Source organism: Bidens hawaiensis, unplaced genomic scaffold (genome assembly GCF_021521415.1).
Source record: "Bidens hawaiensis isolate Kalapana, Puna unplaced genomic scaffold, B.hawaiensis_p1.1 tig00029414_1, whole genome shotgun sequence".
Lineage (NCBI taxonomy): Eukaryota > Viridiplantae > Streptophyta > Magnoliopsida > Asterales > Asteraceae > Bidens > Bidens hawaiensis.
The window spans coordinates 1-26859 of NW_027494879.1; the positions used below are offsets into that span (position 1 = coordinate 1).

General features: G+C 37.0%; 3 protein-coding genes and 1 pseudogene across 4 annotated transcripts; 2 read left to right on the top strand and 2 right to left on the bottom strand.

Moving 5' to 3' along the window:
- The first annotated feature begins 38 nt into the window (after nucleotides 1–38).
- On the top strand, nucleotides 39–1738 carry LOC143578971 (cytochrome b5 domain-containing protein RLF-like; annotated as a pseudogene). The gene is made up of 4 exons (XR_013143370.1): nucleotides 39–363; nucleotides 1195–1329; nucleotides 1403–1454; nucleotides 1562–1738. The product of XR_013143370.1 is annotated as a cytochrome b5 domain-containing protein RLF-like (transcript).
- Nucleotides 1739–6025: 4287 nt separating this feature from the next.
- LOC143578972 (protein TEEBE-like) lies at nucleotides 6026–18798 on the top strand. The gene is made up of 5 exons (XM_077062402.1): nucleotides 6026–6098; nucleotides 6668–7165; nucleotides 7723–7761; nucleotides 8487–8489; nucleotides 18317–18798. The coding sequence occupies exons 1-5, from the start codon at nucleotides 6026–6028 to the stop codon at nucleotides 18796–18798; spliced, it is 1095 nt and encodes a 364-aa protein (XP_076918517.1).
- Nucleotides 18799–19666: 868 nt separating this feature from the next.
- On the bottom strand, nucleotides 19667–20068 carry LOC143578973 (ribonucleoprotein 1-like). The gene has a single exon (XM_077062403.1). The coding sequence runs from the start codon at nucleotides 20066–20068 to the stop codon at nucleotides 19667–19669; it is 402 nt and encodes a 133-aa protein (XP_076918518.1).
- Nucleotides 20069–24221: 4153 nt separating this feature from the next.
- LOC143578966 (protein TEEBE-like) lies at nucleotides 24222–26571 on the bottom strand. Its single transcript, XM_077062398.1, has 3 exons — nucleotides 26471–26571; nucleotides 25607–26104; nucleotides 24222–24915 (listed from the first exon to the last, which is right to left on the bottom strand). Exons 1-3 carry the CDS (start codon nucleotides 26559–26561, stop codon nucleotides 24392–24394), a joined length of 1113 nt encoding a protein of 370 aa, XP_076918513.1. The 5' UTR covers nucleotides 26562–26571; the 3' UTR covers nucleotides 24222–24391.
- Nucleotides 26572–26859: the final 288 nt, after the last annotated feature.

The window sequence follows — 26859 nt, forward strand, 5'->3', positions numbered from 1 at the left end:
CATATTCCTTATTGGTCTTCATTATTATATATATGTAGGTTGGTGACTCAGAACTAAAAGCTTTTCCAGATGTCAGCAGTATGAGCATAAAAGATGAAAATAATAACGGCACTATTTGGAGTGACAGCTCAAGAACTAATGCTGATTCAGAGAAACATGAAACGGTTGGATCTTTGTCTTTTAAAGTTATTGATGCATCCTCAAAAAAACCATTGACCGAACAGGCAAAGTCAAACGTTGGAAGTTCAGAGGACACAAAAAGTGGTGCCAAGAAACCGATATCTCGGGCTAAGGTTCCTTTTCAAATAGGATATAGTCATATGGATTGGCTGAAGCTTACTCGCACACATCCTGATCTTGCAGGTGCTCACATCATTTTATTAATTTTTTAGTTATATGTACATATGTTTGTAGCTATAATTTTATGCGTATATAAAATATATAGTAGGGACATAATCATAAAATAATAACGATGTTTTAATATTGTTTAAATAAAGTCATTCATACTTTTCTTTAACTGTAAAAACCACTCAAGTTTCGTTATTTTCCATTGTTGTGAAAATTTTATGCTTTAAATTTTGGTGACTTAAATGGAAAATTGTGAAATTTGGTTATTATTTGTTAACTTTTTTCTTCTTCACAATTATCTCCTACTTCAGGCTAATCTTGAAAATAGCAATCACTAAATAGTGACCGAGTTTCATATTTGTTTTATTTAGTAAAATTAAGTTAAAATTTTCTAATACTTTATAAAAAAATCACAACAATGGAACACTATTGAAATTTGATAGGTTTCTTTAGCTATAAAAGAGTGTGACTTTAACGGAACAGTGAAGAAACTTGGTTACTATCAGGTGAAACATTCCCTATGTATTATTTAGTAACTTTATACAAAATAATATATATTATGTAATTATAAATTTATTATTCAAATTAGAATTATATATTACATAAATAGCATGTTAGGCTTGCGAGCTTGCTTGTTAAATGAGCTCTAATTTTGGCTTGCACTCGTTTTGCGCTTTCTGCGAGCCGATATCGAGTAGTTTACTAGCAGCTCAGCCCGTTTACACCTTTAGTTATTATGTCTAAACTATAATGATTTCTTTTGAGTAATTGACTTTCATTACAAATGGAATCGTTATCATAAAATTTAAAAGAAATATATTCTGAATTTAGTGGCATTTTTTTTAGGATTGAAGGGACAGTCAAACAAGAGACTGATATCTTTAAGTGAAGTCAAACAACACAATACGCAGGACTCGATGTGGACTGTTCTTAAAGGTCGTGTTTACAACATCACTCCGTACATGAAATTTCATCCTGGAGGTAAAATGGTTTTGGAAGTACCATAAAGGCATTGTTATAATATATTTACGGTTTTTGATTCTCTCTTTTTCAGGTGTTGATATGTTAATGAAGGCGGTTGGAAAAGATTTGTACCGTTTTATTCAGTATCCTTTCATCATATTTAAATTATTACTATGTTTATGGTAAACACATTAATAGGTTGTGGTATACATTAACTGTGTGCGTTAATTACCTTAACGCGTTTGATTAGATAAATATCATGCTTGGTGAATGCTGAGTTCATGTTGGAGAAGTGTCTCGTCGGGATTCTAGAAGATAGCCAGATATGATATTTTGATAATTTTCTGGAGACTGAACCCAAAGAATTTTTATTACATGTTGGTAGACAAAGAAACACAAGTAATATTGTAACATTAAACAATAATGTTGTGAGTTAAATGTTGATTGATTTGGGAAATTTGCATAAAGATTTGTGATTCTTTTGACATCTTGATGCATTGATGCATGGCATTATGTAAGAGACTATAGAACTCAGTGCACTTCCGGCTAAGTACTTGATTTCAAAGACCGCTAGGTGGGTGGTAGTTTCATCCAACGCTTATTACAACTATCGAATAAACACGTATGGACTAACTGAATTGTTATACGTCAGGTATGCGTGGGTTAACTCAGTTATGTTCTTACCCGCACTCGAATCTGAAGACCTGCCAGGATCTGACCCATCAGTAGAGGAGACAAAGTGGACACCGTGAACGCCCGGGGAAACCCATCTCTCGGTTGGGAGTTTCTGGGAACACCCTGAATTCGTGGGGGGTCGTCTTTTCCATTGAATTCGTGGACTCACCACCGATCCACGGGAAGAATGGGGAATGAGAATGTGGCCGTTAAATAACATTAAACTTATTTATAAACCATTCAAACCAACCAATTATTTTAACAAACACTCTCACTTTTATCAAAATTCAAGCATTTTTTTTTCTTTTAAAAAATGGAATCATCATCAAGGCCGAAAACAACAAAAACAATTTAGAAAGCCTCGTCAACAACCGTCACAAGAAATAAACCCATTCAACACACCTGGATACCTTCCACTATTAATTTATTGTAATATTTTATTTTAAAATTATCTAGATCTTATTTTAATTTTATATATTATTTGAGATTAACTTACATTAAAAATAATTTGTGTTAAAAATAAATCAAAAAGGGGGGGGGGGGTGAGAAACTAGGAAAAGGTGGAAAAAACTTATGTAGCACTGACGTGGCATGCGAGATAAAATGAGGAAAACGGAAAGAAACGAAACCACTCTCTATGCTCTTAGGATGTGGGTTATCTCCATGTATCGAATTCTCTCATTAATGAAAAGCTAATTAGTGAGTTTATGAATGAAAAATTTGTGTCTCAATGGATTTTTGAGCTAAAGTTAATTCGTTTGTGTTAGCATGTTAGATGGTATTCTTAGACACGGTTTCTTCTTAGCCCAAGTGGTGAATCTATATTCGGTTAAAGATCATAGCCCACTTCATAGTTAGAATTTGAGATGTCCCGCAACATATCATCACCTATCTCCTACTTCTTTTTTAATTCCATTCCCATTTTCTACATCACTGCCGGCAGTCGTTGATATTATATAATCATAACTCTTGATATAAATATATAATATCCAATTTTAGTAAACGATAATAATAATAATAATAATAATAATAATAATAATAATATTCAATATCCTTCTTAGTCTTGGTCTCCAGTGGTTGAATAAACTTTGTATGCAACCTTGCTCTTCGTCATTGAGTTGTGAAATTGTTGACCTGCCAATTAAACTTAGTAAGCATCTTTTTTCCTCTTTTACAATCTTTACAACAAGAAATTTGTTCTAAATATGTTATTGAATGGTGCAATCTTTATATAAGTTTTTGTTTGTTGATGATCAACAAGTTGTTTTTTTTTTTTTTTTTTTTGACTCTGCGGTAAGCCATTAAGCCTACTACCAATCTCCGGTACCGAGTTCTAGTCGAATTTTAACCATCTGTTATTAGTTTGACGCTCCATAGATTCGAACCTCTTTGACCACTAGACTAGAGGCCTAGCGTCGATGGTGATGATCAATGAGGAAGTATCTCAGTACCCTTAGAATTATAATAAGAAGAAAATGCTTAATATTATAAATTGTTAATTGGATTACATCGAAACAGAAGGCAAGCGGGCAACAAGCTGAGCCGCTACCCCCTAGAATTTGATGTAGTTTTGCGGTATATATATATGCTCAGCTCAAAGTTAGATTTGTTATCAGAAATGTCATTTTCATGCATGTTGTTTTGCATCAACTTGGACAATAACTTATTTGAAATAAACTAAAACATTTGAAATGAGTTTTATGTTCATCGTTTGGAATGTGTTAATTATCTTTATTTTATTTGTTGGTTGCACAAGTCTAACGGGTTTGTTGGCTTTGATTGGTTATGTGACATAGTTTCGTTTTAATGAAATTATTCAGAAGCATTCAAACTTGTTTAGATTGTTTTGTAGCTCAGTCAATCAGTAGATATCATTTCTATACAAATGTCTTCATACGGTGCATGATGAGATAATTAACCGGCTTGAATTTGATAGTTTGTTTGTTATCACTTGTGTTAATTTTATCACATATTTAATCGAATTTGGTGATAATATTTTGCTTCCAGAACAACTTGGGATCATTTTCTGGACGTTTGTCATAATGGATGAAACAGAAAACAACGATGATTTCGTTTTTAGTCAGGTAAATGATAATATTTTGCTTTAAGTAAATGACTAGTTATATTTACACGGCCAGTTTCTAGTTGCAAAACCTTGAACTTTTAAACCCTGTATTTTAAACCGTGAACCAAACCATGGAAATCTCAAACCAACTCCAACCAACCAATTAGCTTCATTTGGACGGTTCAGTTGGTTTTAACGGTTTATGTACACAATACACCCCTATGTATTCTTTATCAGTCTTCATTATTATACTTATAGGCCGTTGGTGATCCGGAACCAAAAGGTTCTCCAGATGTCAGCAGTATGAACATAAATGACGAAAAGAATAACGACAATTCAAGAACTAATGCTGATTCAGAGAAGCAGGAAAAAGTTGGGTTTCTGGAACTCGTGCACAACTTTGAAAACCTGAGCCCGTGTGAGGCAGTTATTATGCACTTGTTTTTTAAAATGCTCGCCGGTGCATTTCGTAACTGAAAGTCAATGATATTAATAATCAGTAATGATTATTATCTTTCAATTTCATTGTACTAATTACCATTATTATGATAATTACTAGTTATTATTATGCACTAATGGTCAACAATAGTTATGAGTTTTATTGTTATAAAACTAGATGAAATGCTTCATTTCATACAACCCGAGAAAACACACAACTCTCTCATCCTCTCCGCTGCAGCATTCGGTTTCGTTTCAGACAAGTGATCAAGTCTGGCAGTCCGCTACTGCTTCGAACCGGAGTACCTTGGGAACAGACCGCGAATCTGTTTAAGAGAATTGTGTCAAACACAAGCCCGGTTCACCGTTATCATTTATTGTTTCTATTTTATTATTTCCGGTTCTAATACAGGAATACCAACATTATGTGCTTAACATTATTACTTTCATCGAGTAATTGACTTCTATCACAAACAGACCGTCATCTGAATTAAAATTTATTTTCAGGATTGAAGGGACAGTCAAACACGAGACTGATATCGATAAGTGAAGTCAATTACTCGATGAAAGTAATAATGTTAAGCACATAATGTTGGTATTCCTGTATTAGAACCGGAAATAATAAAATAGAAACAATAAATGATAACGGTGAACCGGGCTTGTGTTTGACACTCGGTCTTATGTATATCTTCATTTGTGATATTGCGTTTGTGTCATCTCTAAATTTTCCTTTTTTTTTCAACTTTTGTTATAAAACTTTTAAATTTTCAACTTTAACCATAAAACTTTTAGACTTTTACAAATTTATAACAAAAGACTTTTTCATTTGTAACCTCAACACTTTTCAACATAAATATTTTTCTCTTTTTAACTTTGGTCACAAATCTCAAATCTTTTAAACTTTCATCTTTTGCCACAAAAACTTTTACTTTTTATAAAAACACTTTCAGAGCTTTTCATTTATTTCACACGGGTAAAATAGCTATCTTTTTAAATGAAAAAAATTAAATTAGACATGTTACGCATATCAGCGAATGACGGTATCGTAACGAATTGAATTAAACCGATACTGACCAAGTTCGTAGCGCGCATGTACAAATACTTGTTACTATGTAAGAAGCATGTTCAAAATAGTAAATAGTACTTGCTATTTAACTTTTCACAATTCACTCATGAGAATCCAAACATAACATAAAGTATATATTATGACGATGAAGATTTTGCAGATGAACATGTGCATGTGTTGATCTAATGTCTCATTCCAAAATACGATCTTGCATTTTATAAATATAAAAACTCCATTAGTTGAAAGATCGTGCAGAAACAGTATCATAATATTAAAAGGGCCTTCAATTTCAACACCGCCACCCCCAACACCCCTCGTGGCCATCGAATCATCCTTTGAATCCTCAGTTTAAGGAAACTGCAGACCAGTTTCCTTCTTCTTAGTATAAATTCAAACTATGACAACCCATAATTCCACCATCCAAATTAATCCTACTTCTTCATTTCTTTGTGTAAAATTAAACCTTAAAAATGGAGGAATATGTGTCTGTTTTGCTTGCATTAACGTCTGTTTTCACTTGTGCTCTTGCTGCTACAATGGAAGGTATGTCTCATTGATTCTTTTTGTATTTATAGGTGGTTTAGAAAAAAAAAAAAGAGTTCGGTGTTTATATATTTACGGGTGATTTCTGAAAGTTGCGGGTATGATCCGATACAAATGGATTTTAAGGTCTGAAATGGGCTTAACATAAGAAACACTAGAGTGAATTATTATTACGCAACATATGTAAAATATTTAATTTTGTTGTATTGTAATAGTTATTTACACCCCAGCAAAATGAAAGTAGTGTAAAAATTATTCGCTAGTTAAATTTTTATTCTAGGCATATTATTATTTGGTTTCGCAAATATAAGAACATATTATCTTTGTCATAACTCGGTTTCAATCAAATTAAAGCGAAATATAAACAGCTAGTCTCGTGTTTGAAACGTGACTCAATAGGGTTTTTTCACAGCAGTGGTTTTCCTTCTTGATGATTTTCTAAAGTCATGGAGCGTCAAAATCAGTATGTGATTTTCGTTCTTGATGATTTTCTAAAGTCATGGAGCGTCAAAATCAGTATGAACGATTAAAATATATAATTGACTCTATTTTGATCGTGTTTTACGCAGGTCTCTTACCAAACGGAAACTTCGAACAACCACCAAAACCATCCAACATCAAAAACACACTCCTCCTTCACAAAACCTCGTTACCAAAATGGGAGATCACCGGCCACGTGGAGTACATCCACGGCGGCCCTCAACCGAACGGCATGTACTTCCCAGTCGCCAACGGCATCCACGCTGTTAAACTCGGCAATGAAGCTACACTATCCCAAACCATCGACGTTAAAACTGGCTCGTTATACACAGTAACATTCGGTGCTTCAAGAACATGTGCACAAAAACAGATGTTAAGAATCTCAGTGCCACCACAAACAGGTGACCTGCCACTACAAACATTGTATTGCAGTGATGGTGCGGATGTGTATGCTTACGGGTTTAAGGCGAACTCGACAAGTGTGAAGTTGACGTTTAAGAACCCTGGTGTGGGTGAAGATCCTGAATGTGGTCCGATTGTTGATGCAGCTGCTATTAAGGAGCTTCTCCCTCCAAAACCTACAGGAAGTAAGAAACATTAATTAGCTAGCTTGTTTTTTAAAAATACTTTTTTGAATCTTTTTTAAACATTGTTAAAAGATTTTTATACATAAAATGGAGGTTTCTAAAAATAGTACACATTTTTCTTCTTGCTAGAAAATAAATCTAAAAAAACTATAAACAAAATTCGTATATTTATACATATTGCAGATATGCAACTCATGTATATGTAGCTTATATATAATACCAATTTATTGTGTATAAGTGTATTTTAAAAAAAAACATATAAACAATATATTTTTGTAATAACGTAAATATTTATGTATCAAAAGTAAAATTTTAATAAAAATATTAATAGACAACAAATTAAATCATGTAGGTTTGTTATGATAAATATGTCCGTGAGACACGTTCACACAAGATCTCCAATGTTACGTTAGCTATATATGTCAACGTTTGATCTTTCCACTTTATCGTGTTGGATACATATGGTGATCTAATAAATACTTACGAAATCTATAATACATTAATGCTTATATACAAGTTCATATTCAGTTAAACTCATGGGTTATTTTGAATTTCAGTTAATCTATTTAAAAACGGCGGATTCGAAGAAGGTCCATGTCACACCCCAACCAATGAAGACGGAAACGTCGAGGCGCGACATGATTGCTCATTGCACAATGACACTATACAGTTAGAATATTTAAACAACTCATTTAAATCCATATCATCATAAATAACACAACAATTGTTCATACAAAATGCCAAATAGATAGATAAACAAATAACTTGTTCTTTTATTTTCTAATATCCTAAAGCCAAGATAATAAGTTTCTTCAAGTAATCCAATCAAGCTAACATCAAACCTGTAACATTGCATAAAATAGAGTTTGTCAACACGAAGGTTGGTGAGCAATTTTCATAGTTTTGGACAATAAGTATATAGTATGAAATCCACAACTAGTATATGAAAACAATAAATAATAGCAACAATTTAGATAAATGAAACCGTCAATAAGAATACATTGACGACAATAATGAAATCGTCAATAATAATACATCGACGACACATTTCTATATGGGGATACCATATATACTCGGAATTAACGTATGATCATACTTTGATGAGGCTACCCGCCTTAGCATTCAAGAATTTGCACATAATCATGTAAAGCATATAACACCAAATCGAGCATTTATTTAAGTAAACATATACAATACGTGTTGTGGTTTAAGACTCAAGTATAAATCATTTGAATTTGAATAAGTATGCAATGTCACCCCCAAAACGAAAGATGGAAAACGGGGGATGAAAAAGTACTCACATTAACAAGTAACTTGAAAGATAGTGTCGTGAATAATCGGAGAGATTGGTTTAACGAGCAAGACCTATATTAAACGGGTCTTGTGTTAGCAGGTAGTCTTGGAAGGGTTTAAAATAAAATACATGACAAATAAAGTAAATAAATAAAGTTTAGGATTTAAAATGTAAATATTTGAGAAATTAAAAAAAAACGAGTTTTGTAAAATAAGTTTACTTGAAACCGGGTCTCGGTATTCTATTCATTAGTTTTTTTCTTTTTTTTTACTCAACCTATGTTAAGTAATAATGTGGGTTAAAATGCGATATTGCAAAACCTTTGGTTATAAGAATACCAAAACGAGGTTTAAACGAGTGTTCGGGTTTGTCGGTTCGAGACTTGATAATTGACCAAGCTCACAGTTAACTTCCCAAAATAATAAATGTTATGAGATAACTCAATAAAATCAAAATAGACTTAACCAAGTATGTAGTTCTATTGTGAAGAACCTTAACGTTCGTTAAGCGAGTATACGACCTTATCGGTTCGAACTTGTTATAAGATCAAGTTGGTTACCGACATGCCAAGTATGTTTAGAAATTAACTAAAATTGATTTAAAATATAATCTTGAAGAAAAATATGAGTTTTGGTGGCTAAAAACACACTTGTGTGTCTTAAGCGAGTGAACTCGGTTTAGTTCGGTTTTTGGTTCGGTCCTTGACTCGGAATAAGACCGAGGATGGTTGCCACATACCATGGAACTTGTAAAATAACTTATAAATAATAATACTCAAGTTTTACATTCAAAAAGTTAACAATAAAGCTTTTAAACAAAAGTTCGGTTTTTGGTTCGGTCCTTGACTCGGAATAAGACCGAGGATGGTTACCACATACCCAATTACCATGGAACTTGTAAAATAACTTATAAATAATCATACTCAAGTTTTACATTCAAAAAGTTAACAATAATGCTTTTAAACAAAAGTTCGGTTTTTGGTTCGGTTCTCAACTCGGGATGAAACCGAGGCTAGTCACCACATACCCAATACCATGGAACTTGACAAATATGAAAAATAAACTAAAATATGTAGAATTTAAGCAAGTATAACAAGTTATATGGTTAGATTTGTTAAATATATAAACAAGGACTACAAAGTCCTCCATGTAACCTTGCCTTACTAGTCCGACATTTCAACCGGCCGAGACCGGAGAAATGAAAGACCGAAGGTAAACAAGGAGTGTATATTATATATATGTTGTAACATCAAGCTTTAAGTATTGAGAAGTTAGTTAAAATGAAAGATTAGCTTATGAAGAACAACCTTAGAATTCAAGAATTTGAGAGAGAAATGAAGAAATGAGCAAGCACAAATGAAGAAGATGGGTGTGTGTATATAGGGTAAGTTGAATGGGTCTTTCATAAAGGGTGTTTCATGAAAATGGGTTGGTTATAGACCCAAGAAAGCACAAACTACAAATGGGTCCTTCAAGTCTCCATTTTGGTAGTTTTAGTCCCTGGAGTTCGTTTTGAGCGTTTTGGGGGAATTTTAAGAACCGAAAAGGGTGTTTTTTTTATCCAACAACTATAAAACAAATATTTAACATACAATTCATCATTTTGATAATATCGAAAGGTTCGGGATACAAAACGGGTCGGGTTTACATTAAGAATACAAATATAAAATAACCCAAAATTGACAAATGTCACAGTATCCCCTACTTTAGGAAATTTCGTCCCGAAATTAAGATGATGTAAATAAATATGGATATTTCTCCTTCATCGAGTCTTCTCGTTCCCATGTAAACTCCGCGCCACGCCGTGATTCCCATCGAACTTTAACTAACTTAATGCGACTTCGCTTGGTTTTCTTTTCATTGCGGTCCATGATTTCAACGGGTCGTTCAACCATAATCATTGATTCATTGACTTGTACTTCGTCAAGAGGTATATGGAGACTACCTTCGGCTAAGCACTTCTTAAGATTTGAAACATGAAAGGTCGGATGAACACCGGTGAGTTCTTCCGGTAGTTCGAGTCGGTAGGCTACTTTTCCGACTCGCTCAAGAATCTTGAATGGGCCTACGAAACGGGGAGCTAGTTTTCCTTTGTTTCCAAAACGAACAACTCCTTTCCAAGGGGATACCTTGAGAAGGACGATATCGTCGACATTGAATTCGATCGGTTTTTGCCGTTTGTCGGCGTAGCTCTTTTGTCGACTTCTAGCGGCAAGTAGGTTCTTGCGAATTTGGTCGATACAGTCGGTGGCTTCTTGGACCATTTCGGGTCCGGTAATTTGAGCTTCCCCGATTTCGTTCCAACTAATCGGGGAACGACATTTGCGACCGTAGAGAGCTTCGAAAGGAGGCATACCGATGCTAGAATGGAAACTGTTATTGTAAGAGAATTCAATGTAAGGAATGTGAGAATCCCAATTCCCACCGAAATCGAGTACACACGCTCGAAGCATGTCCTCAAGTGTTTGAATCGTAAGTTCGGATTGTCCATCCGTTTGAGGATGAAAAGCGGTGCTAAGATCAAGACGAGTTCCCAAGGTTTCTTGAAGTGATCGCCAAAAATGAGACGTGAATCGAGCATCGCGATCGGAGATGATAGTCAAAGGTAAACCGTGGCGACACACGATTTCGCGAACGTAGATTTGGGCAAGTTGCTCGACGGAGTATTTTTCTCGAATTGGAATAAAGTGAGCGTACTTGGTTAGTCGGTCAACAATCACCCAAATGCTATCGTTGCCTTTTTGTGTAGTGGGTAGTTTCATTATAAAGTCCATAGCAATGTCTTCCCATTTCCATATGGGGATTGGTGGTTGCTCGAGTAACCCAAAGAGTTTTTGATGTTCGGCTTTGACTTTAGAGCAAGTAAGACATTTCGAAACGTACGTTGCTACGTCTTTTTTCATACCCGGCCACCAAAAGGTAGAACGAAGATCGAAATACATTTTATCCGCACCGGGATGAACAGAATATCGTGACTTGTAAGCTTCATCGAGTATGCAAGTACGAAGGTCATCACGGTCGGGAACCCATAAACGATTGAGATAATACAATAAGCCATCGGGTTTTGTTTCGAGTTAAAGCTCAGCTCCACATGACATTTCGTCGTACATGTTGCCTTCGTCAACGGAGGTACGTTGGGCTTGATAGATTTTAGCTTGGAGATCGGTTTGAACGGTGACGCTAAGAAGCAAGACGGATTTGACATTAACCTTTCGACTAAGGGCATCGGCCACGACATTCGCTTTACCGGGATGGTAGCGAATTTCGCAATCGTAGTCACTAAGTAACTCAGCCCATCTTCGTTGTCTCATGTTGAGATCTTTTTGGTCGAAAATGTGTTGAAGGCTTTTGTGATCGGTAAAAACCACACATTTCGTTCCGTAAAGGTAATGTCTCCAAATTTTGAGTGCGAAAACGACGGCACCAAGTTCAAGATCGTGAGTCGTGTAGTTCTTCTCGTTGACCTTGAGTTGCCTTGAAGCATACGCGATAACTTGACCTCGTTGCATGAGAACGCAACCGAGACCTTGATGAGAAGCATCGCAAAATACTACAAATTCGTCGTTTCCATCGGGAAGGGTTAGAACGGGAGCATTGCAAAGCATGTGTTTAAGAGTATTAAATGCTTCTTCTTGTTTGGATCCCCATTCATAAGGCTGTCCTTTGTGAGTTAGGGAAATGAGGGGTAAAGAAATCTTGGAAAAATTTTGGATTAAACGCCGATAATATCCGGCCAAACCGAGGAAAAATCGAATTTCCGTGGGTGTAGTCAGAGTCTTCCAATCTTTGACGGCTTCGATTTTTGCGGGATCAACATGAATACCCTTGTCGTTGACGATGTGTCCCAAAAATTGAACTTCCTCTAGCCAAAATTCACATTTTGAGAATTTGGCGTAAAGTCGTTCTTTTCTTAAGACTTCGAGAATGGAACGCAAGTGATGCTCATGCTCGGCTTTGGATTTAGAGAAGATGAGAATGTCATCAATAAAGACAATAACGAATTCATCTAGAAACGGTTTGCAAACGCGGTTCATGAGATCCATAAATACCGCGGGTGCATTGGTTAACCCGAAGGGCATGACCAAAAATTCGAAATGTCCATATCGAGTACGGAATGCGGTTTTTGGAATGTCTTCTTCGCGAACACGCAACTTATGATATCCCGATCGAAGATCGATTTTGGAGAAACACGTTGCGCCTTGGAGTTGATCGAAGAGGTCGTCGATTCGTGGCAAAGGATAACGATTTTTGATAGTAAGTTTATTGAGTTCACGATAATCGATGCACATGCGAAATGAGCCATCTTTCTTTTTCACGAAGAGGACGGGAGCGCCCCAAGGAGAGGAGCTTGGACGAATAAATCCTTTGTCGGAAAGTTCTTCGAGTTGGTTTGATAACTCTTGCATTTCCGACGGGGCTAAACGGTAAGGAGCCTTGGCCACGGGCATTGCGCCGGGCACAAGATCGATTCGAAATTCAACCGGACGAATGGGTGGAAGACCGGTAACATCATCTGGAAAGACGTCGAGGAAATCACAAACAATGGAGATATCTTGGATTTTTCTTTCCTTGTGGTCTTTTACCACCGCTTGGGCTAGGAACGGAACATACTTTTGGCGTAAATATTTTTGCGATTGAGAACACGACATGAGATTGAGCCTTTTAGGAAACATTTTGCCGTAGACCTTGAGAGTTTTACCGTTGACAAGCGGAATCCGAATGAATTTATCATAACAAACGACTTCGGCACGGTGCAAAGATAACCAATCCATGCCAACTATGACATCGAAACTTCCCATTTGCATCGGAATGAGATCGATGGAGAATTTACGCTTACAAAGAGTGAGAGAACAATTACGAAGGACCGAGTTTATGGTGATAGAATTTCCATTGGCGACTTCGACAGAAAAGGGTCGAGAAAGTTTAGTGCGAGGTACGGCAAGAGTAGATTCAAACTTTAATGAAATAAAACTTCTATCGGCACCCGTATCAAATAATATAGAAGCCAAATGCTCGTTCACTAAAAACATACCGTTCACAACATCGTTTGCCACTTGAGCTTGATTAGCATTCATCATAAAAGCTCGTCCTTGGTTACCGGGATTTCCTTGAGGTGCATGAGGTGGTGGAGGAGGAGGTGCTTGGATGGCTTGCATGGGTTGGATGAGTGGTGCATTGAGTTGGGGAAGTTGAGGTTGGTAGGTTTGGACTTGGTAGGCTTGGGTTTGATAGTAAGGTATGGTTACGGTTTGGGCTTGGTTTGCAAAAGTGAGTCGTGGGCAATTGTTGCGGAAATGATTTGGGTCACCACAGTTAAAGCAAGCTCGGGGTTGTTGAGGAGGGTTTTGCGGGTAAGGTGCAAAGCGGTTTTGGGTGTTTTGTGGAGTGGTTCTTGGTTTGTTGGGTTGAGTACGTTGTGCGGAACGACATGTGTTATTTAGATGGCCAAAACGGTTACAAATGGTGCAACGGCGACAAGGTAAGTGAGATGGGTGATGAAGTTGACAATTGTTGCATAGTGGAAAAGTACCGGTATAGGGTTTTCGATTTTGTGGGGGAGCTTGGGGTTATTGTTGTGGTTGCGGTTGGGTAACGGCATAGTTTCGGTGGTTTTGTTTGGGTTTCTTTTTGTTGTTGTGGCAGGAAGAGTTTGAGTAGTTGATGGCTTGAGGTGGTGGGTCAACTTTGGCTTGAGGTGCGGGTTCGGTTTTGCTTTTATCACTTTTCTTCTTGATCGTTAGGGTACCCGCCTTAACATGGTTTTCCGATAGCGCACCGGCTAGAGTAATTGCATCCTCAAGGTTCTCGGGTTTGCTACTCATGACTGAGTCCCGAATTAGCATGGGTAAACCCCCGATGTATTTGTCGATTTTACGTTCGAGCGGGGTAACCAAATGAGGTACAAGGGTGCTCAATTCATGAAAACGGAGCGAGTAAGTGGCATTATCACCACTTTCTTGTTTCAAATCCCAAAATTCGGCTTCAAGCTTTTGGAGCTCGTGTTTGGGACAAAACTTCTTCATCATGAGTTCCTTAAGTTCGGTCCATGGAAGCGCCATGGCAATTTCCGCCCCTTGGAGATGCATAACACTACCCCACCACGTAAGAGCAGTTTCCTCAAACATACTCGAAGCAAAATTAGTTTTCTTCGCATCAGGGCACTCGCTGTGTCGGAACACACTTTCCATCTTTTCAAACCATTGCAACAAGGTAGTCGCACAGTTCGTACCAAGGAATTTGGTTGGGTTAGCACCGGTAAATTGTTTATACAAGTAGGGAGCGGGTGTGGGTTCAACGGGTACTACAACGGGTGGAGGTTGGTTTGCTTGCAAGTGAGTTAGGAGTTTGGGAATCACAGAGGCGACTTGTTCGGCTACTAAAGCGGCCATCTTGCGTCTAGAGTCCTTGCGGTAGTGGCGTCGTAGCGGAGGCATTCTAAAAATTATAAAGAATTGTAGTGAGTTTGAGGGCATTGAGTTTAAAATAGAAGATGTATGTAACCATTTTTTTTTACGTGAATCCTAGTGTCATAAGGATGAGAATGTTAGTAGAAATAAAGTTTATACATAAACCAAATGATAAAAACGTATATATAAGTATATGTTTCATAGTTTCGAGAATTTAAAATTTGGACGTTTTGAAGTGTTGAAATTTGTATATAGTCGGAAAAATCGTACATGAACCACCATGATTTGATATTCCGAAAAAAAAAACAACAAAATTTCTTGTAAACATATATATAGTTGGGAAAATCGTACATGAACCACCATGATTTGATATCCCGACAATAAAAACTTATGTAAAAGTAATATATATGGAGTCGAACATGTGCACGTATCACCGCGTCTTTCATGTTGTTGACTCAAATCATGATAATAACATACAATTAAACGGAGATACAACGAGATGTTAAAAACACTTGTCCACGTATCACCGTGGCTTTTATGTTTTTAACACCAAAAATAAGAAGGCGACCGGAACGCTCGCATACGACAACTTAAAGTGTCGGCTCATATAACTCGAGTTGCTTGACCTAGAAACCAACACTAAACCCAATCATCCCAGGTAAGTAAATCACCTTCGATTCTTGGAATCTTTTTGTCAAATGATCGAATCAAGTGTTTCGTTCCCTACGGTCGTCACAAAACAAATTATAGAACCTAGCTTTAAGGAGATTGTAAACAACGAGATCCAAGTTAAGCTTGTGATCCATAAAACACAATATAAAAAACTAATGTTTTGTTTTAAGGTAAAAATGCCTTAGAATACTATTGAAAGTGTGTGTATGTGTACATTTATGATGAGATAGATTTTTAAACAAGTTTATAAATAATTAATAAATGAAATAAACAATCAAGTAGGGTAAACACGTATGAGCACACGTATAGGGACCCTAGAGCATAAACTATACTAGGCTGTTACGTCTAACCACCTATCCTATAGTCGATGGCTCTGATACCAATCTGTCACACCCCGACCAATGAAGACGGAAACGTCGAGGCGCGACATGATTGCTCATTGCACAATGACACTATACAGTTAGAATATTTAAACAACTCATTTAAATCCATATCATCATAAATAACACAACAATTGTTCATACAAAATGCCAAATAGATAGATAAACAAATAACTTGTTCTTTTATTTTCTAATATCCTAAAGCCAAGATAATAAGTTTCTTCAAGTAATCCAATCAAGCTAACATCAAACCTGTAACATTGCATAAAATAGAGTTTGTCAACACGAAGGTTGGTGAGCAATTTTCATAGTTTTGGACAATAAGTATATAGTATGAAATCCACAACTAGTATATGAAAACAATAAATAATAGCAACAATTTAGATAAATGAAACCGTCAATAAGAATACATTGACGAACCGTCAATAAGAATACATTGACGACAATAATGAAATCGTCAATAAGAATACATTGACGACACCTTTCTATATGGGGATACCATATATACTCGGAATTAACACCAAATTAACGTATAACACCAAGAATTAACACCAAATCGAGCATTTATTTAAGTAAACATATACAATACGTGTTGTGGTTTAAGACTCAAGTATAAATCATTTGAATTTGAATAAGTATGCAATGCCACCCCCTAAACGAGAGATGGAAAACGGGGGATGAAAAAGTGCTCACATTAACAAGTAACTTGAAAGATAGTGTCGTGAATAATCGGAGAGATCGGTTTAACGAGTAAGACCTATATTAAACGGGTCTTGTGTTAGCAGGTAGTCTTGGAAGGGTTTAAAATAAAATACATGACAAATAAAGTAAATAAATAAAGTTTAGGATTTAAAATGTAAATATTTGAGAAATTAAAAAAAAACGAGTTTTGTAAAATAAGTTTACTCGAAACCGGGTCTCGGTATTCTATTCATTAGTTTTTTTCTTTTTTTGTTACTCAACCTATGTTAAGTAATAATGGGGGTTAAAATGCGATATTGCAAAACCTTTGGTTATAAGAATACCAAAACGAGGTTTAAACGAGTGTTCGGGTTTGTCGGTTCGAGACTTGATAATTGACCAAGCTCACAGTTAACTTCCCAAAATAATAAATGTTATGAGATAACTCAATAAAATCAAAATAGACTTAACCAAGTATGTAGTTCTATTGTGAAGAACCTTAACGTTCGTTAAGCGAGTATACGACCTTATCGGTTCGAACTTGTTATAAGATCAAGTTGGTTACCGACATGCCAAGTATGTTTAGAAATTAACTAAAATTGATTTAAAATATAACCTTGAAGAAAAATATGAGTTTTGGTGGCTAAAAACACACTTGTGTGTCTTAAGCGAGTGAACTCGATTTAGTTCGGTTTTTTTGGTTCGGTCCTTGAATCGGAATAAGACCGAGGATGGTTACCACATACCCAATTACCATGGAACCTGTAAAATAACTTATAAATAATAATACTCAAGTTTTACATTCAAAAAGTTAACAATAAAGCTTTTAAACAAAAGATCGGTTTTTGGTTCGGTCCTTGACTCGGAATAAGACCGAGGATGGTTACCACATACCCAATTACCATGGAACTTGTAAAATGACTTATAAATAATCATACTCAAGTTTTACATTCAAAAAGTTAACAATAAAGCTTTTAAACAAAAGTTCGGTTTTTGGTTCGGTTCTCAACTCGGGATGAAACCGAGGCTAGTCACCACATACCCAATACCATGGAACTTGACAAATATGAAAAATAAACTAAAATATGTAGAATTTAAGCAAGTATAACAAGTTATATGGTTAGATTTGTTAAATATATAAACAAGGACTACAAAGTCCTCCATGTAACCTTGCCTTACTAGTCCGACATTTCAACCGGCCGAGACCGGAGAAATGAAAGACCGAAGGTAAACAAGGAGTGTATATTATATATATGTTGTAACATCAAGCTTTAAGTATTGAGAAGTTAGTTAAAATAAAAGATTAGCTTATGAAGAACAACCTTAGAATTCAAGAATTTGAGAGAGAAATGAAGAAATGAGCAAGCACAAATGAAGAAGATGGATTTGTATATATAGGGTAAGTTGAATGGGTCTTTCATAAAGGGTGTTTCATGAAAATGGGTTGGTTATAGACCCAAGAAAGCACAAACTACAAATGGGTCCTTCGAGTCTCCATTTTGGTAGTTTTAGTCCCTGGAGTTCGTTTTGAGCGTTTTCGGGGAATTTTAAGAACCGAAAAGGGTGTTTTTTTTATCCAACAACTATAAAACAAATATTTAACATACAATTCATCATTTTGATAATATCGAAAGGTTCGGGATACAAAACGGGTCGGGTTTACATTAAGAATACAAGTATAAAATAACCCGAAATTGACAAATGTCACAGTCCACAAGGATTATCCAACTCCTCCAATGGCATCCTCCTCCCTCCACGACAAGAAGACATCACATCACCACTCCCCGGCTGGATCATCGAGTCGATCAAAGCGGTAAAACTCATCGATTCCAACCATTTCAACGTCCCAAGCGGACACGCAGCCATTGAGTTAATGTCCGGAAGAGAAGGGGCCATCGCACAAATCATCAGAACCGTCCCAAACAAGCGTTACAAGCTATCGTTTGCGATTGGAGACGCGAAGAACTTTTGCAAGGGAGACATTATGGTTGAAGTATTTGCTGCAAAAGAAACATTAAAAGCAGGGTTTAAGTCAGAAGGAAAAGGGAAATGGAAGATGGTTAGCATGGAGTTTAAAGCGGTATCGAATCGAACCAGACTGAGCTTCTACAGCTCGTTTTATCATACTAGGGTTGATGATACGGTGTCTCTTTGTGGCCCTGTGATCGATCAAGTTAGGGTTTTGTCTATCCGATATTAGAGCCGGTTTTAACTTTGTTTTATTTATATCTTTCAGTTGTATCATCGATTTATATTATTTATATTTTATAATATTAAATACAAAACTTGTTTTTCCAAACAGGATATGATACGATGCATATGCAAGCATTAAAACATGCATGCATACGAAGTACTAATTTACTGAAACCTGGCAATTATAATGATATTAAGCATAATGCAAGACATTTTATAATCACAAAGCCAAATATTTACATAAGGAGCACGGCTTGGGTCCAATGGGACGCAAGGTCGAAACTAGTTCGGGACTCGGATGAAAATAATTTGGTACAAAATGGACCCTTAAACTTTTACTTTGGGTCAAAGCGGGTTGTTTTGAAATAGGTAATTTGGTTTAGCTAAATCGAAAAGGATTCTGAATAAAATGAGCTTGGTTGAAATGGCAGCTGGTGGTAAAGGAGGCGACTAAAGTGGTGGAAGCAACGATTGTGTGCTGGATATATCAGCTGCATAGTTGTCCAGTTAGTGTAATAATATGTACGTGTATACATCTAGAAATATCCCTAAATTATGTGTAAGCGATATTATGAACAAGTGTAGATTTTGTAGCTACATTATTTAGTTTTATTATGATGATGAGTAGCAACCAAGAGATGAAAAAAATGAACGAATTGGGTAGCGAGTCAAAATTGATTTAAGTACAGGCCAAACTAGGTTGGATTGCAACCAAAGTTCTTAAGCATTTGATTTTATCAAGTACATGTATATGTGTATTTTGTGAAATGTCATTCCTGTATAGTTGTATGACGATATGTGTGGTGTTTTACATGTATGTTTATATTCTTTGATAATAATATGTTTAAGATGGAAACTAGTTCCTAAATGATATATTAATGTTTATTTAAATTTGGCTTTATGTTTATATTCTTCCTCCTATTACCAGAATCGGGTCTATCTAGATTCTCACCATCCACAAACCGAGCAATCGCAATAAACAACTTATACGAACCGATCCATACATCTGATAACTCATCTCCCAACCGTTTGACATCTTTCACCTGGGAAAACGATACGAAAGCAAACCTCTTGCCCCATTTATCCAGCTTCCTAGCTATATAGGAACCTTCGTAACGACCAAAGCTACCCATAACATCTTTTAAGTCTTGCGAAGAACACTTTGGGGGAAGATTTGAGACAAAAAACTTCGATAAAACCTTGTTATTACCTTGAGCCTGATGATCATTCCGTTTCCCTTTCCGATTACGTGGTTGTTCCCATTCTTCTGAATCCATGCCGCCGTGGATCGCCCGAGATTTTCGGAGCTAGGGTTTTTGTTCTTTATGACATGCTCGTATATGATGCATACAGATGGTGGTTCGAAGGTGGCGGCTGGCAGGTTCCGGCTGTGCGAAGGTGAGTAGTGGTGGTGGTGCGGCTAGCGGTGGTGTGGTTGTGAGAGTGTTGCGAGGGGTGGTGGTGCGACTGGTGGCGTATAAGGGTGGTGCGACTGGTGGCGACTAGGAGATGGTGGTGGAGGTGTGAGATGGTGGCGGTGATGCGAAGGTGGTGGTGGTGCGGCTGGTGGACAGGGAGGAATGTGGGTTTGGGGGCTAGGGTTTGAGAATGGAGAAGAATAAGGGTGATGCGACTGGTGGCGTATAAAGGTGGTGCGACTGGTGCGACTGGTGGCGACTAGGGTTTGGTGGCGTATAAGGGTGGTGCGACTGGTGGCGACTAGGAGATGGTGGTGGAGGTGTGAGATGGTGGCGGTGATGCGAAGGTGGTGGTGGTGCGGCTGGTGGACAGGGAGGAATGTGGGTTTGGGGGCTAGGGTTTGGGGACAGGGAGGCTGGTGGACAGGGACGCTACAAATGGTTCTTTAATTGTTATTTCACCCTTCATTTCAAGTGAAACTTAAACTTATAATTATTTAGTTGTAAGTTATAGATACTTGACATTAGACCAAACTAGTGGTTAATATGGTAAGTGAGACTTAAAATTTTGTTGGAGTAGGGTTCGAAGGGGCTGCTGATTGCTCAGTTACCATATTAACCAACTTGCACTTTACTCAACATTTTATTTGAACTAATATCTTTCGATTAAAATTCCGATTTAAAGCAAACTATCAAACCAAACAACCGTGACCAGCCAACTAACCCAACCAACTCAGTTTTACCTTTTTCTAACGGTCGTTAATGGTCATCCTAAAATTTCACATTTTGGTGTATTTTCAAAATTTCATTTTCATAGAGTAATATAAAAAATGAGACATGTGTAACAACGTCAATAAACATAAGGTTTGAATATAAAACTTATAAACAGTTATGATGCGTATTTAACCGCCAACACGCATTGACCCACAAAACACCTTTTCATTGAAATTGCTACACGCTTCTCCTCTTGTCATGTGACTTTATTAAAAAATAATTTCTTTGTATTTTAACTTATGTCAAAAATAGTGAATGCGAGAGATTCTGGATTGTAACTTCATAGTTAAAAGAAACGGAAAATTCTGAAAATAGTCCAAATGAAGAGAGAGTTTCTGAAATAGTCCTTGAAAATGCCATATTTCAGAAATAGTCCACCGAAATCAATCGGAGTCGATAGAATTCATAAAAATCGATGGTTTTCCTAGTCCAATAAAAAGTTGCCAAGTGTCCTACTACCACCTAACCTCGTTGGATTTCCTCTCAAAAACCTCTGTCTAGATGGTATTCTGATCAAAACAAGCTGGATGAAGAGTGTACCAGAGGATTTGGATTTACCCTCAAAATTAAATCATCGGTTCAGATTTAATTTTTCCGAAGGTGGAGGCGTGGATGAAGAGTGTGTTGCCGGAGTTGTCGTGGTTGACGGGAGAGGGGAAGGTGCAGTGGCGGAGGTCTTGGAAGGTGCAGTGGCGGAGCTACTGGTGGTGGTGGAATGACGGAGGACGGTGGTGGGAGGGAGGCGTAGTGGCGGAGGCAGTGGCGGACCCAGGATTTTTTGCCAATGGGGTCCCATATTTTCGGTGTTCAAATTTTTCGGGTCGGTCGTTGTTCAGGTCGGGTCGAGGCGAAGAACATAATAAAAAACAATATCATAATAAAACTTTCTTTTCAATCATCACTGCCTGAACGGGTCAAAATGGGTCGGGTTGACACATAAACACTTTGTTTTCCCTTTCTTAAACATTTTTGAGATAGAACCTAGATCCACCCTTTCATAAGCATGTGTTGAAAACCATTAACTTAAACTAGTGAAAAATAAAACTGATATTTTAAAGTGTTTGAATGTTTCTAAAGAAAACCATGCATAAAGTTGAAAACAATGATATGTATTTTAGAGGTGTTTGAATGTTTCCAAAGTTATCATTGCAACATTAGCAATCAAATGATTGATTAACACTAAAAATTAACACAAAAAACCAAAAACTTAGCCTTGTAAGACTTGAACCCATGACCTTTCAAAGATAAAACAAGGGACTTTCCACCAGACCACATCAACATTAATAGTATGGGTTCCAAGTATTAAATCTTATGGGGTCCTCAAAAAATTTAATATACCGCTTCTAATAAATTTTTAAAAAACATTGGTGTCCCGGGACCCCGATCCACACTATGTGGGTCCGCCCCTGGGCGGAGGTCTTTGACGGAGAAGGAGATGTGGGAAGGTCTTGGAATTGGAAGAGAGTGATGAGGGAGCAGAAGAAGTGGAGGCCGGAGAGGAGGAGTCCACACTTTATTGTTATTGTTCTTTATGTTAGGGTAAGATGGAGGAAGAAGAAGAAGAAGATTGTAACAGGGGAAATCAATCTGGACAGATGGTTTTGAGAGGAGATGGTTTTTTAAAGGAATACCATCTGGATCGATGTTTTTGAGGGGAAATCTAACGGGGTTAGGTGGTAGTGAGACACTTGGCAGCTTTTTATTGGACCAGGAAAACCATCAGATATTTTTGAATTCTATCGGCTCCGATTGATTTCGATGGACTATGTATGGAATATGGCATTTTCAAGGACTATTCTCAGAACCTCTCTCTTCATTTGGACTATTTTCAGAATTTTCCCTAAAAGAAAGCCTCATGTGAAAATAGGAGCATTTAAATTCCATGTATTGTCGCTTCTAAGTATTAATTTTTTTTTTAACGATGTGAATAAGTTTTAGCTTAACTGATATTAGAGGGGAATTGGAGATTTGGGTGGAGGTCACAAGGTATAGTTCGAATCCAATATCAACCGGGTTTTATCGTAGGTTTTCAGGTGGCAGGTTTTCCCCGAAACAAAATATGGTGGGCTTGGGTTGCCTACGCTATATGCATTTGTGGGCTTATAATGTCACCTTTTATCGTTGAGTTATCCTTGATAACCGGACTTTATTCGCTAGTTGTTCTAAAAGTTCATTCAACTGCATAAAATAATCTCTTTAATCTTACTACTAATCAAATATCACTATTTCTTTAAATTTTGTTTTATCGTGCCTACCACATCTCATTCTTAATCTATATTTTTATTTTATTTACAAGTATTCATTTTATTATATTTTTCATAGACATTTATAAGTATTTATAGAGACGATAAATAATGGATCTATATATTTGAGAAATTATTGTTTATAAAACTTTAAATTTTATAAATGAAGATTACGATTCCAATAAAGATAAAGATTTAACATAAAGAACATCTTTATGTTAAGAGATTCTATCGTGAATGCTTAAGTTTGCATCCACTTTTGATTTTAATTTAAGAGAAAAAGTTAATTATTTTTAAAGAGAATCTCTCCTCAATTTAAATCAAGGGTTGATGTTGTAGAATATATATTTTTCTTAATAAATAATTAATATCGCATTAAGACAGAATAATTTATAATTATTCTTAACATATGCTCCAGACCACAAGATGACAAGATTAACCGGATTATCCTTTATCTTAAATACAATCACAATCTTACTATTGTTGATAATTAAAATCTCCACCTACTTGATTTCTTTCTGTGCGTTTGGATCCATGGTACAAGATTAGGAATGACTAAGGTTAAAGTGTTTGCATGTTTGGTTTGTTGTAAATTTATAATACGTGATGAAACGTTAAACGAATCCATCACTCTGTGGTGAAATCTATAGGTTTGAACCAGTTTTTAAATCTGGGTTGATCTCATGAACACATTTAGTTGAGTTCATGCAAGTACAACTCAACCATCAAGTGTCTAAAGCGATAAAAATTAGGGGCATTTTTAAATATTTGTTACAATTATAGGTTTATACTTCGATTTCAATTTGAGATGAAAATTATAAATTAACAAGATTTAGCAGAAATCTCACATAAGATCCCATATAAAATGTAGCAAAGAGTGTTTTGAGTTTGTTCAAATTTTAATCAGTCGTATCTCTTACTAATTCAGCACAAAATTATCAAAAAGTCACTCAATAGTTAATATGCTTGATTAGATATTTGTGTTTAAAATAAAAAATAAAAATGAATCATTATTTGTATTTTAAACATAACCAGAAACCATATGAGTGATGGATGCATTCTCTATCACAATATTCATTAACCGAAAGATCATTTGTCACCCAATAAATCAGCAAGGGTTTAATTTACAAACGATCAAACTAACACACTAACAACATCATCATCATTAAGCTCTCACAGAGAACACCCTAACTTCATCAATCACAGGGCCACACAGAGACCCGAAATCATCAACCCGAGTATGATAATACGAGCTGTAAAACGTGATTCGAGTTCGATTCGCTATCGCCTTAAACTTCATGCTCACCGTCTTCCATTTCCCCTTTCCTTCCGATTTAAACGGAGCTTTTAGCGTCTCTTTTGCCGCAAATGCTTCAACCATCATGTCGCCATGGCACCCGTTCTTCGCGTCTCCAATGGAGAACGAGAGCGTGTAGAGCTTGTTTTCGACCGTTCGGAGGATTTGAGCGACTGCGCTTTCTCGTCCTGCAACTAGCTCGATAGCTGCAATGCCGGATGGGACGTTGAAGTGTTTGTTGTTGATGAATTTGACCGCTTTTAGCGACTCGATTATCCAGCCGGGAAGAGGGGATGTGATGTCTTCTTGTCGAGGCGGAAGGAGGACGCCATTGGACGAGTTGAATAATCGGTGTGGACCTTCCTCGAATCCGCCATTCTTCACCAAATTAACTGCAACAAACTTGGTTTATGAATCCAGATCACAATAATTTTGCTCAGATTTGAAAAACTTGAGAGTAGTTTAGTTTATTTTAATTTAGGCTAGGGGTCCAAACAAGCCGAACCACTCGTCAGCTACTCGAGATCGAATCAATAAAAAAAAAGCTTGAAACTAGCCAAGCCTTGTCGAGCTCGAGCCACTACAAAAGCTCAACGAGCCGATATTATTTTTAGGCTTGTTGAGCCTTAATGACCCTATTGTGTTTTTCAGGCTTGTCAAGCTTTAACAACCCTGTTTTATTTTTTGGGTTCATCAAGCCTTAACGAGCCTATTGTAAATTTTTAATTTTAAGTTTTAACTCTTAAATTTTTATATATTAATTTAACAATGTGATTTCAAGCACAAGTTGAGCTTTAGCTGGTTTAAGGTACTGCAAACAAACTTGATCCGAGCTTAATTAATAAATAATAATCAAACTGATCTCGAGTTTAAAAACCAACTTGTGAGCAGATCTCGAGCTTTAGAGAAAAAGCTCAAGACGAGCCAAACTCTAGCTCGTTTGAGTCAAAACGAGCCTAGTCGACCTCGGGTTCGGCTTGTTTATCAAGACAGGCCGAACCCGAACTCTTGCAGTCAAACGAGCCTAGCTGAGCTCGGGTTCGGCTTGTTTTACACCACTAAACTTGTAGATTTTGCGCTTACAGTGAGTAGGTCTCGGAGGTAAAAGCTCCTTAATAGCCACGGCATCAATCAACGGTCCACACTGTGGATCTTCCTGAACCCCAGGGTTATGAAACGTTAACCTCACACTCGTAGAATTAGCCCGAAACCCGTACGCGTACACGTCACCACCATCGCTGCTATACAGCGTTTGCAGCGGCAAGTCACCCGTCTGCGGCGGCACCGAAACTCTCAACACCTCGTCCTGTGCACAAGTCCTCGAAGCACCAAACGTAACCGCGTACAAAGACCCGGCTTTCACCGCGATGTTTTGGGAGATCGTGGCTTCGTTTCCCAGGCGCACTGCGTGCACGCCGTGCGCCACCGGGAAGTACATTCCGCCGGGCTGAGGCCCGCCGTGGATGTACTCCACGAGGCCACTGATCTCCCATTTTGGTAAGGCGTTTTTGCCTACCAACACGGTTTTCTTTATTGCTGTTGGTTTTGGTGGCTCTTCAAAGTTTCCATTTGGCAACAGTCCTGATTCAAGTAACAATGACGTCAGCAGTTTTTAGACTGAACAAGTAAAATGAGGACCAGATCATTTCCTTTCAACCCGGAACACAGATAAAAACTTGTGTTCCGGGATAAAGGAATTGCTCCTCTATTTCAAAAGTATAGAGCCTCAGGCTCGGTATTTTAAAATAGAGGAGCTGCTACTCTGTCCCAAAATTAAGAGAGGTCCGTCACACGAAGACCTCAATGTATATTGGGATAGAGTAGTTGTATTTCTATCCCAAAATTTCAGAGAGCCTCTACACTACACTACACTACACTAAGGGGCTCAATGTTATTTTGGGATAGAGTAGTTGTCACCACTTAAACCTTTGTGGATCTGAAGCATACCTTCCAATGGAGTTGGAGTGTGAGGGGGAGCAGCAAGAACACAAGAGGAGATGAGTGAGAATGCAAGGAGAAAGTGTGGAAAACTTGCCATTGTTTGAGAGAGGGAAGAAGTGAGAAAAGGATGAGGAAATAAGGGTTTATTTATATTGGGAAGAGGAAACAGGGGATTGTGTAACAAAAAAGTGAATGGTGATGATGGGCACGAGGGGTGTTGGGTGAGAGGGGTTAATTTTGGTATTTTAATTTCAAATAATTCATAAAAATAAAAAAAAACAATTACAAATAATTTGTCATGCAATCTAACCGTAAAGGAAATACCCTCGCAAATACAATGTTTTAAAAACCAGTATTTTACTCGTGTCGGATTGGACTAAAAAATGGTATAACCG

Coding starts and splice junctions, on each gene's coding strand:
- LOC143578966 (XM_077062398.1), bottom strand. CDS start 26,561: ATGGCAAGTTTTCCACACTTTCTCCTTGCATTCTCACTCATCTCCTCT. Junction 26,105..26,470: donor CACTCCAACTCCATTGGAAG/GTATGCTTCAGA, acceptor TACTTGAATCAG/GACTGTTGCCAAATGGAAAC. Junction 24,916..25,606: donor ACCTCCGAGACCTACTCACT/GTAAGCGCAAAA, acceptor AGTTTGTTGCAG/TTAATTTGGTGAAGAATGGC.
- LOC143578972 (XM_077062402.1), top strand. CDS start 6,026: ATGGAGGAATATGTGTCTGTTTTGCTTGCATTAACGTCTGTTTTCACT. Junction 6,099..6,667: donor TCTTGCTGCTACAATGGAAG/GTATGTCTCATT, acceptor TGTTTTACGCAG/GTCTCTTACCAAACGGAAAC. Junction 7,166..7,722: donor CCCTCCAAAACCTACAGGAA/GTAAGAAACATT, acceptor TTTGAATTTCAG/TTAATCTATTTAAAAACGGC.
- LOC143578973 (XM_077062403.1), bottom strand. CDS start 20,068: ATGGATTCAGAAGAATGGGAACAACCACGTAATCGGAAAGGGAAACGG.